Here is an 11,060-nt window from a genome sequence, read left to right as displayed (position 1 = left end):
GGGGCCACGGCGTGAGACGTGCTGGAAGGAGACGCGTGTGAACATGGCCCAGCCCCTCCGTAGCCACGCCCCCTCCGTAGCCCCGCCCCTCCGCCGCTAGCGGGGGGCGCGTTGCTATGGCGACGTTCGGCGTCTGGCGAGCGCAACGAGATGGTGAGTGCGGCCTGTCCCGGTTCACCGGGCCCGGGGCCTCCTCCCCCGCAGCCCCGTCACGGCTCTTCTATCCCCCGCAGCCCACCAGCATCGCTCCGTCCCCCAGCCGGGCCCCCGGCCGGCAAAGAATCAGCGGCGCGGCGGATGAGACGCTGCTCGGGGAGCGCCGGGTAAGGAGCCCGGGACACCGGGGGCACCGCCGGCTGCTGGAGCCCCGCACCGGGCAGGGCCATGGGGGGTCGGGTTGGGCGGGACCTCACCAGCCACATCCCGCCCGGGGCAGCGTGGAGCCTCCCTGGTGCTTTCACTTTTACAATTAGTTAATTAGCCGCACAAAGGAGGCTCAGGTAAGACACCCCGGTAAGGGAGAGGAGCCGGCGCTGCCTGTACGCCCAGCAGCAGTTATTCTGTGTGTGGTGGATAGAGGGCCGTTGGAGCAGGGCCTGGAAGCTTCCAAAACAGCTCGTTGCCAGCATATTTAGATTTCCACCAGGGAGCTACGACATCAGTTCCCTTGGAGACGCAGCAGAGCTGCCCAGGTCTCTGACCTCCCGGCGGGAGGAGATAAACAGCGAGCGGCGGCTCTTTCCTCCCCATCCTGCAAGGAAAGGGCTCGTTTCCCCGGCTCGTTTCCCCGGCTCGTTTCCCCGGCTTGGCCCAGGGCAGAACTGCAGTGTTTTCCAGGCAAGGTGATGTTTTGGACACCTTTTTCCCGATGCTTCTTCCCCCACCTCCTTTACCAGCCCTGCCAGGGCAGGCCGGGTTTATGGCTGCACCGTTGGCTCTCCCCACCCTTCATGTCCTCGGCACAGACCAAGGTGCAAGGATACTGGTGGGTTTGGCCCCATCTCTACAGCTGATAAAACATTGGGGATCTGTATCTAGTGGAGTCCCTTGAGAGTCGGTACTGGGACCAGTGCTATTCAATATATTAATCAGTGATTTGTATGAGGGAATAGAGTGCACAGTCAGCAAGTTTGCTGGTGACACCAAGCTGGGAGGAGTGGTGACACTGGAAGCTGTGCTGCCATCAGAGACCTGGACAGGCTGAGAGCTGGGGGGGAGAAATGGAATGAAATAGAACAAGGGCAAGGGTAGAGTCTGGAATCTGGGCAGGAACAACCCCAGGTTCAGTGTAAGTTGGGAATGAGCTGTTGGAGCAGTAAAAAGGGAGCTGGGGGTCCTGGGGCCAGCAGGGTGACCATGAGCCAGCACTGGGCCCTTGTGGCCAGGAAGCCAATGGGACCTGGGGTGGGTTAGAAGGGGGTGGTCAGTGGGTCAGAGAGGTTCTCCTGCCCCTCTGCTCTGCCCTTGAAAAAAGGGTTTAGTTCAGATACTATCAGGATATATTGGGGAATATATAGATATACATAATGTAATCTATACAGCCATAGCACCCTGAGAACGCCCCATCTCGCCTGATCCGGGAAGCTAAGCAGGGTCGGGCCCGGTCAGTGCTTGGATGGGAGACCAGCTGGGAACAGCGGGTGCTGTGGGCTGAGGTTCCACTTAAACATGAGAAGAAACTTCTTCCCGGTGAGGGTGCCAGAGCCTGGACCAGGTTTGCCAAAAGCCTTTGGCTTTGCGGTGGGGAGGCAGGAAGCGTGTGATGAGGATTCCCTGCGCTCATGGACGGTTCACAAGCAGCACCCCGCAAGCCACGGAGCCACATACGGGTTTATGAGCTGTTATCTCTGAGGCCTTCGAGGCAGATAAAAATGTCATAACACTCACGTGGGCGTTACCTGAGTTCCTTTCAATTAATCCAGGTTCACTCCGAGGAGTTCTCGTGGCTTTGGGGACAATGTGTGAACTGGCTGGCGTGAATAACACTATTATCTTTGTTTGCGCCGGTGTTTTGGTGCCAAACCCTTTAATTCAACAGCTCGCGCTTGGGGCCCATGGGACGCTGCTCCGCTCCCCGCCGCGCTGGGCTGAGGTCACCAGACCTGAGAAATGGAAATGTCACAGACCCATAGAACGCAAATATTGCTGGCAGGAGGTTCCCAGGGCCCGGCCGGCCCTGGACTCTGCTCCAGCAGCGACTCTGGGTTCAAAAGCTGAACTGGTAAACAGAAGGACAAGGGAAACCACACACCTGTGTGTACCTGAGATCAGCTCCCGCCATTCCCCTGGGCTGGGGACTGGCCCTGGGCTCGGGGTCCCTGTGTCACAGAATCACAGGATCCCAGAATGTCAGGGGTTGAAGGGCCCTGGAAAGCCCATCCAGTGCAATCCCCCCGGAGCAGGAACACCCAGCTGAGGTTCCACAGGAAGGGGTCCAGGGGGTTTGAATGTCTGCAGAGAAGGAGACTCCACAACCTCCCTGGGCAGCCTGGGCCAGGCTCTGCCACCCTCACCCCCAACAAGTTGCTTCTCATCTTCCAGCGGAACCTCCTGTGTTCCAGTTTGCACCCATTGCCCCTTGTCCTGTCACTGGTGTCACCCAGCAGAGCCTGGCTCCATCCTCCTGACACTGCCCCTTTCCATCTTGATCCCCAGCAATGAGTCCCCCCTCAGTCTCCTCTTCTCCAGCTCCAGAGCCCCAGCTCCCTCAGCCTTTCCTCACACGGGAGATGCTCCACTCCCTCCAGCATCTTGGTGGCTGCGCTGGACTCTCTGCAGCAGTTCCCTGTCCTTCTGGAACTGAGGGGCCACAGCTGGACACAATATTCCAGGTGTGGTCTCCCCAGGGCAGAGCAGAGGGGCAGGAGAACCTCTCTGACCCACTGAGCACCCCCTTCTAACCCACCCCAGGTCCCATTGGCTTCCTGGCCACAAGGGCCCAGTGCTGGCTCAGCCCACAGCACCCGCTGTTCCCACCTGGTCTCCCATCCAAGCACTGACCGGGCCCGACCCTGCTTAGCTTCCCAGATCAGAGGAGATGGGGCGTTCTCAGGGTGCTATGGCTGTATAGATTACATTATGTATACATATATGTTCCCCAAGGGCCCAGTGCTGGCTCATGATCACCCCACTGTCCCCAGGACCCCCAGGTCCCTTTTCACTGCTCTCTAATAGGTCATTCCCCACCTCACACTGGTCACCCGCAGCCGGGGGACCCTGCACTAGGTGGCAGCCTCGGCCCAAGCAAAGGCACTGGCACCAGTCCCAGCTGTACTGGGAGGACTGGTTTTGCTGGTTGATGACCAGCCCTCGAGCTCCCACTGCCCCTGGACACCCAGCCAGCCCCCCCAACTTTGGGTCAGGCTGGGTTGGTTTTGGGGCTCAGCAGGACGGAGGTGCCATCAACTCCAGGTGACCGAGACGATGCTCCGGCATCCCTGGGGTCTTGCCCAGAGGAGCCAGCTCTCAACTCATCATTTACTGCACATTTGGGTGAGACGCCCAGAGTCTTACAGTAAAACAATTCTCCCTGTATCCTTGCCAGGCCTTTAGATCTGGGGTTGTGGGGGCAAAACCCCCTTCCCATGCCCAGATATTGTGTTTGGTGGAAAGCGTCCCGAGCTCATGGGAACTCAGGAGTCCCGTGCCCCATGCACCGGGGGCAGGAGACCCATAGGAAACACCGTCCTTCCTTGCAGAGCCCCATCGTGATCCTTCAGGATGCACGAACTGCCCCGAAACCATCGCACAAACCCGAGACCATCCGGCTCATCACCAAGGACTTCACCCGGGACGTCGTGTAAGTCCCCAAGGAGCTTTTGGGTCCCCGTGCGGCTGCCACGGCCCCGTTTCGGCACACGGCGTCCCCCGTTTGCCGGGATGTCACAGGGAGAAGGGACGGCAAACAACCAGGAAAAAGCAACATAAAACCTTCTCAGCAGCCAGAAAAGCTCCTTATGGGCCAACCTGCCCACATCTGCCCCCATCCCACACCAAACGCTGCCTCCCGTACCCCGACACCGAAAAACCCCGTGCGAGATGGGCAGTGGAGCATCCCCCACACCCTGCGCATTGTGTTTCTCTGCAAGGCTGTTTTATAAGCAAGACTGGACTGTAAGAACCCTGGCACTAATTACTACACCTCGTTAAAAGCCCGCAGCACATAGACGAGAATAGGGCCATTATCCCAACCGGCTCCAATTTAGCCTCGCTTTGACCTCCCGAAATTTTCGCTCCGCGCAGGGTTCGCCTTTGCTTCCTGTTTTGAACTCGTGCGTAACGCCCGTGCACCCGTAAAACCTGCGGGTTTGGGTTTGCGGTGAAAACGTGAGGTGGCACAGAGGTGCTGCTTTGGGCTTTGGAGGCTGGTTTAGGGCTTTGGAGGGTGGTTTGGGCTTTGGAGGCTGGTTTAGGGCTTTGGAGGCTGGTTTTGGAGGTTGGTTTGAGCTTTGGAGGTTGGTTTGAGCTTAGGAGGTTGGTTTGGGCTTTGGAGGCTGATTTGGGCTTTGGAGGCTGATTTGGGCTTTGGAGGTTGGTTTGGGCTTTGGAGGCTGGTTTAGGGCTTTGGAAGCTGGTTTAGGGCTTTGGAGGTTAGTTTGAGCTTAGGAGGCTGGTTTAGGGCTTTGAAGGCTGGTTTTGGAGGTTGGTTTGGGCTTTGGAGGTTGGTTTGAGCTTAGGAGGTTGGTTTGGGCTTTGGAGGCTGGTTTGGGCTTTGGAGGTTGGTTTAGGGCTTTGGAGGTTGGTTTGGGCTTTGGAGGCTGGTTTAGGGCTTTGAAGGCTGGTTTTGGAGGTTGGTTTGGGCTTTGGAGGTTGGTTTGGGCTTTGGAGGTTGGTTTGAGCTTAGGAGGTTGGTTTGAGCTTAGGAGGTTGGTTTGGGATTTGGAGGCTGGTTTGGGCTTTGGAGGTTGGTTTAGGGCTTTGGAGGTTGGTTTGGGCTTTGGAGGCTGGTTTGGGCTTTGGAAGCTGGTTTAGGGCTTTGGAGGTTGGTTTGAGCTTTGGAGGTTGGTTTGGGCTTTGGAGGCTGGTTTAGGGCTTTGAAGGCTGGTTTTGGAGGTTGGTTTGGGCTTTGGAGGTTGGTTTGAGCTTAGGAGGTTGGTTTGGGCTTTGGAGGCTGGTTTAGGGCTTTGGGGGCTGGTTTGGGCTTTGGAGGTTGATTTGGGCTTTGGAGGTTGATTTGGGCTTTGGAGGTTGATTTGGGCTTTGGAGGCTGGTTTGGGCTTTGGAAGCTGGTTTAGGGCTTTGGAGGTTGGTTTGGGCTTGGAGGCTGATTTGGGCTTTGGAGGCTGGTTTGGACTTTGGAGGCTGGTTCGGGCTTTTGAGATTGGTTAGGGCTTTGGAGGCTGATTTGGGCTTTGGAGGTTGGTTTGGGCTTAGGAGGTTGGTTTGGGCTTTGGGGGTTGGTTTTGGAGTCTGGTTTGGGCTTTGGGGGTTGGTTTTGGAGTCTGGTTTGGGCTTTGGAGGTTGGTTTTGGAGTCTGGTTTGGGCTTTGGAATCTGGTTTAGGCTTTTGAGGTTGGTTTTGGAGGCTGTTTGGACTTTTGAGGTTGGCTTTGGCTTTGGAGCCTGGTACCTGGTTCTGTACACCCCAGTTCAGCTGACAAAGCCAGGGGCCAATTCCCAGATGTGCTGCAGCTGGAGTTAATGGAAACCCTTTGTGCTGGTTCAATTCCTGAAAATCAGGCCCTAGACGTCCCAGGCTGGTCACCCAAACACCGGGACGACTGCAGCAGTGTCATTACATTTATTAGTGCCGTTGTTACCATTACCCATTCTTTCAAGCGTCCTGGAATCCGATGCTGTGATGCAGCTCTCGGATGGTCATTATGCAGGTATCTGTTCATATTCACAAGGGTGGATGAAAGGTGACACACAATAATAATGAGTAAATTCTTAGCCCTGAACATCTTCAAAGTGCTCTATGCATTTGGTTAATATACGCTCCTACACCGCACGCGTCACCATGGTATCTGAGTAATACCAAGAGTAATTAACTCCTTACAACTCCTCTGGAAAACAGCCCCGTGTTATTATCCACATTTTTACAAGTGGGGAAATGGGGGCACCCAGAGCTTCGGTGATTTCCTCTAAACCACAGCGTGAGTCACGGGCAGGGCTGGTGGCTCTGCAGTGTCCCCGTGGCGCTGGAGGGGACGGGGACCTGGACGGGACACCCCGCGCCGGGGCACATCTGGACCCAGAGCACCCTGAGTGTCATTGAAGCCGGATTCTGCTCCCCACGATCCATCCGCATGGGGCAGAGGTTCCGAGTCTGGGGGCAGTGACGAGCAGCGTGTCCCATGGGAAAAGGGGTGAGGGCAGCGGTCACCATGTTCCCACACCAGAGCTGGGAAAGTCGCGTTGGACTGAAACACTTCTTACAGGGACCGACTTGGCCTGCGCTGAGTGTTTCGGGCTTTCCCGGCTCGAGCATCCTGTCCCTTGTGCATCCCAGCGCGGTGACGCTTTCCCTGCGCCGTCCCCAGCGCGGGGAGGGGGACGCTCGGTACCGCTCACCGCGCTCTCCCCAAACCACCAGTGTCCCCGTGGAGAACCCGCCGGGGTCCCTTGTCATCGGCCGGGAGGATTTCCAGCGCATCCAAGAGGCGGCTCGAGTCCTGAGCAAGCAGGAGCGCGAGGCCAGGCTGGCGGCGCTCAAGGCGGAGAAGGAAGCCGTTCTCGTAGGCAAACCCCTCCTTGACCCTTCCCGTGTCCCCCTTGATCCCCAACCCTGTGCCAAGTCGCTGCGTTTGCCCATGGGGAAGGATCCCAAGCGCGGTGACCGCAAATAGACCCGGTGTCCTAAGGGGGTGCGGGAATGGGCCTCCCGGCGCCGCGTCCCCCGCTCCGTGCCGCGGATGGTGGAGGCGTCCCCCCGGGGGCCGCGTGTCCCCGCAGGACGCCCTGCGCGAGCGCAAGAGAGCGGAGAAGGAAAAGGCCACGCGGCAGCAGGCGGGGAAGCTGAGCGACCTGGAGGAGGAGGCGAAGGAGCGGACGCAGCACCTGCGGCAGCGGGCGAACAGGATGCGCTTGGAGCAGGAGGAGGAGATCAAGGAGTTCAGCGAGGTGGGACGGGGGTCCCCGATGTCCCCTGGCTGCTGAGAGCGCCGTCGGCATCACCCAGACCTAAACCCGCTGCTGCGCGGGCTCTTCCTCTCCTTCCCTCGTCCCCCACTTTGTGTGTCTGTCCCCCGGAGACCAGGGACACCCGTTGTCCCCACAGATGATCCTCGGCGCCAAGTGCCACATGATCCGCGACATGCAGATCCTGGAGAAGCAGCTCATCACCAAAGAGCTGGAGGAGGAAGAGAAGCGCCTGGACAAGATGATGGAGGTGGAGAGGACGAAGGCCAACGAGATGCAGGAGGAACTGGAGCGCGGGAGGAAGGAGGAGTTGATCAGGTTTGCAAGAAGGGCCCCTGCTACCCGCAGAGGCACCTGTCCTGATGTCTGTGCTGGGATGTCTGTCTGTCCTGATGTTTCTGCTCCTCGGCGCGGTGGAGCCGGAGGGAACCTTTCTGCTCTCTTCTCGCAGAGGGAGGCAGGAGATTGTGAAGCAGATGGAGAAGAACGCGGAGGAGCGGGCTCTGAGAGCCGAGCAGCAGGACCAGGAGGTGCAGGAGATGCTCAAGTACCTGGAGCGGCTGAAGATGGAGGACTTGAAGGTGCGACCAGCGACCTGGGGGGGCTGGAGCCAGAGTGGAAGGGTCACCCTGTGCTGGGCAAGTTGGGTTTGGTGTGTGGAGAACGCAGGCGGGAGAATTAAAGCTCTGGTCTCTTGGGGAAGTTGAGGCACCATTGGAAAGAGCTTGTCCTCCCACCCTTGGACCCTCCGTGCTGTTCCTCTTCCAGGAGATGGAGCGGAAACGGGAGGAGCAGAACAGAATCCAGGCCGAGATCAGACGCGTCAACGAGGAGAACCAGAGGCACAAGGAGGAGCAGCGGGAGCGGGAGAGGATGGAGGACGAGCGGGTGCTTGAGTACCAACGGCAGAAAATGGTATCAGGACCCCGTGTCCGGCACGGGCCGGGCCGGCGGAGCCGCGGGCGCTGCCACCGGGGTCTGTGCCGGGCAGGAGCGCGAGGCCGAGCTGGAGGCTGAGCAGGAGAGGATCCGCCAGGAGAAGGAGAAGGAGACGGCGCGCTTGAGGGCCATGCAGGAGAAGGCCCAGGACCACAAGGCAGAGCAGGTGGGTGGTTTGTGCACACACCATGAGCTCCATGTTCACCCACCGCCTTCCTCATCACCACCCCGGCCGCGGGGATGTGGCGGCTCTGCCGGGTTTACCGTGGATCTGGACCAGCACGTGGAACCGGGTGAAGTCTTGGAGCCCCACCAGGACTTGACCATGGCCAAGCGGCCCTGTGTGCCCCGTCCCAAGGGACAGTCACCCTGTCCCCCTCCGGCAGGATGCTCTGAGGGCCAAGCGCAGCCAGGAGGCTGCGGAACGCGAGTGGCGGCGCAAGGAGAAGGAGGCGGCGCAGCGCAGGGCCGAGACGAACCGGCTGCTGAAGCAGAGCCGCCTGGAGCAGATCGCCCAGCGGGAGCACAGCATGGCCGTGCAGGTGCAGCAGGACCGCGATGAGTTCGAGAGGATCCTGCGGTGAGAGGGGAGCTCGCTGATGAGGGGTGGTGGTTGTGGGGTCGTCACGGGGGCTCCGGCGCTGGCCGGGTTACCGGGTGTCGTGGTTTAACATGAGCTGGCAATGCAGCCACGCAGCCGCTCACTGACTGCAATAGGGGAGAGAATCCAAAGGGAAGGGAGAAACTTGGATTGAGATGAACACAGTTTAATAAAATAACTAAATACTAATACACTACTAGTAAATATACATATATATGATAGGAATAAAAGATGCTCAAGGCAATTCCCCATGAACACGCTGAGCAGCCGGTGCCAGGAAACGGCACCGGGTCCCACAGCCCATCCCAGAGAGAGAAAAGAGGGGAAAAGGCAGAAGAGCCCAGAGGCCTCTGCAAAATGGCAAAAACCCCAACTAAACGTCCCGACCAAAACTCCCCCGGCTGCGCCAAAAAGAGCAAAGAGAGAGATGGAAACTGGAAGGCCCCACTCTTAAATAATCAGCACGATGCCAATGGGCTGGAATACTCTTATTGATAAATGTGGGTGTCAGTCTGGCTCTGTCCGTCCATCCCCTTCCTCGCTGCCTCACCCCTGTGGGCAGAGCTCAGTGCCCTTGGCTCTCAGAGCAGAGCAATTAAACACATTAATTAACTCTGTGCTGGGCTGGTACCTCTTGTTCCCAAACTAAACCCGAATAACGAGCGATGGAAAAGAAAGGTTTGTAACTGCAGGGTCCAGCGGGAGCAGATGGAGAAGGAGCAGGCGGAGGAGGCGCGGAGGGCCGGGCTGCGTTTCGCCAACGCCGCCGCCGTCCGTCTCCAGATGCGGGAGCGGCAGCAGCAGCTGGCGCGGGAGCGCGCGGCCGCCTTCGAGGAGGGCAGGCGGCTGCAGGAGGAGGCTCGGCGGCGCAGCCAGCGCATCGCCCAGCTCAAGCAGCAGAAGATCCAGGAGCTCAGGTGATGCGCTGCCCTGGTTCCTTGAGTGTCCCCTGTCCCCTTTGCACCCACAAGCTCGGGTGCGTGATGCTTTGTGTCTCCTACAGAGCCTGCGGCATCCCCGAGAAGTACTGTGCCCAGTTGGAGCGGAGGGCGCTGCCGCGAGCGGGCGCAGACCCCAACCCGGCTCAGGACCAGAGCTCCAGTTCCATCACAACTTAAGACGTTCGATTTCCTTAGGCTGAGCTTTCTGCAACAGAGATGTTTTATGGATCAGACAGCGGCTTTCGCTCTTCTCTCCCTTGGGGTTTGCGGGCCAGGAGTTTGGGGCTGGACTTGCCCAAATCATTGTCCAACCTGCCCCATTCGCGGGACTCACATCGCCACTCGTAGGTGGCCCGTGTCCTCAGAGGGGACATGAGTGTCCCCAGCGCCTTGGCACAGCTCGGTGTCAGCATCTTGGAGTGGGGTGGGTGTCTCCAGCTCACACAGGGGGGTTCAGGAAGGGTCCCCAGGAGCCACACACACTCTTCTCCTCACACACAGCCCTGGCTGGGCCACTTTGTCACCGAGGTGTCACCTGCGGGCCCCGCAGCCTCCTAAACAAGGAGACCAAGCATGATGCAAAGATGTAAAATCCATTTGGATGGGACCGGCAGATTCAGAAGGGCCGGGAGCCCGTAGGAGTGGCTCTGATTAATTGTCAGAGCAGCTGAAAAATAAGGAGAGCCAGCAAAGGCAAGACTGCCCAGGGCAGGGGAACGGCGCAAGGACTCGCCAGAACCCCGAGCCTGCTCCGGGCTGGGTAAATAGGGAGAAGGAAACACTCTGGCCCTTTATTGTCCCTTCCTTGTCACTTCTCCAGCTTCTGCGTGTCCCCACGAGGTGACACGAGGTGCCCTTTTGGGGCAGGGGCTGGCTCTGCAGACCTGACATGAGTGAGTCCCCGTGGCTACCGAGCCCTCTGGGACCCCTCGGTGGTTGGTGCTCCGTGCCAGGCTCCGCTGCCACACCTCAGTCCCCTGTCCCCAGCGCTGTGTCACTCTCGGTCACCACCTTGCTCAGGCAGTCACAGCCTTATTCTAGGGCAGGCTCAGCCCCGGAGGGGTTCAAAGCCACCGCGCCGGCCACAGCGAGGGGACAGTGACCACCGGCGGGCGGCCAGCTGGGGTGGAGCGGCTTCCCCACCCTTCCTGCGTGAGGAGTCACCGGCTGGGAGCCGGCAGCGCCGCGGCCGGGAGCCCCGAGCCACCGTGAGCCACCGTGAGCCACCGTGAGCCACCGTGAGCCACCGTGAGCCACGGCCCCGTCACGGGGAACGGCCCCGGCTGGCGGCTCCTTGCGCCGCAGCGGTGCTGCCCGGGGACAGGACACGCACAGGGGGCCCCAAAATCACAGACGGGGCCAGGCACGTGCTGGGCTGGGCTCTGGTTCCCAGCGTGGGGCTGGTGAGGGTGAACTGGCAGCATGAGCCGGGAAATGGAGCAGCTCTTGGCCCCAGGGAGGGTTTGGGACCGGCTGGGCGGTGCTGCTGAGCCGGCTGGG

At 59.4% G+C, this 11,060-nt stretch overlaps 1 protein-coding gene and 1 pseudogene across 4 annotated transcripts; one reads left to right on the top strand and one right to left on the bottom strand.

Annotated features, from left to right (window-relative positions):
• Window positions 1-18: 18 nt before the first annotated feature.
• CFAP45 (cilia and flagella associated protein 45) lies at window positions 19-9,793 on the top strand. Of its 4 annotated transcripts, XM_065857562.2 has the most exons (12): window positions 19-153; window positions 234-323; window positions 3,699-3,799; window positions 6,535-6,676; window positions 6,894-7,061; window positions 7,219-7,397; window positions 7,531-7,660; window positions 7,848-7,994; window positions 8,071-8,184; window positions 8,405-8,598; window positions 9,312-9,536; window positions 9,623-9,793. In XM_065857562.2, exons 1-12 carry the CDS (start codon window positions 151-153, stop codon window positions 9,735-9,737), a joined length of 1,608 nt encoding a protein of 535 aa, XP_065713634.1. In that variant the 5' UTR covers window positions 19-150; the 3' UTR covers window positions 9,738-9,793. The 4 variants fall into 4 exon arrangements, with proteins under 4 accessions (XP_065713634.1, XP_071656548.1, XP_071656547.1 ...); XM_071800447.1 differs by lacking the exons at window positions 19-153; window positions 234-323; window positions 3,699-3,799 and adding an exon at window positions 3,806-4,827 and having other exon boundaries at window positions 5,460-6,676; XM_071800446.1 differs by lacking the exons at window positions 19-153; window positions 234-323; window positions 3,699-3,799 and adding an exon at window positions 4,899-4,923 and having other exon boundaries at window positions 5,001-6,676.
• On the bottom strand, window positions 2,952-3,070 carry LOC136113041 (5S ribosomal RNA; annotated as a pseudogene).
• Window positions 9,794-11,060: the final 1,267 nt, after the last annotated feature.

This window comes from Patagioenas fasciata, chromosome 30 (genome assembly GCF_037038585.1).
Source record: "Patagioenas fasciata isolate bPatFas1 chromosome 30, bPatFas1.hap1, whole genome shotgun sequence".
Lineage (NCBI taxonomy): Eukaryota > Metazoa > Chordata > Aves > Columbiformes > Columbidae > Patagioenas > Patagioenas fasciata.
This window is presented reverse-complemented; position numbering and strand designations above follow the sequence as displayed.

Bases quoted from the DNA above. Each gene is read 5' to 3' on its own strand.
- CFAP45 (XM_071800447.1), top strand. From the start codon at position 6,296: ATGGGAAAAGGGGTGAGGGCAGCGGTCACCATGTTCCCACACCAGAGC. The intron at 7,995-8,070 runs GTATCAGGACCC...TGTGCCGGGCAG, and splicing joins AGTACCAACGGCAGAAAATG to GAGCGCGAGGCCGAGCTGGA. The intron at 8,185-8,404 runs GTGGGTGGTTTG...CCCCTCCGGCAG, and splicing joins AGGACCACAAGGCAGAGCAG to GATGCTCTGAGGGCCAAGCG.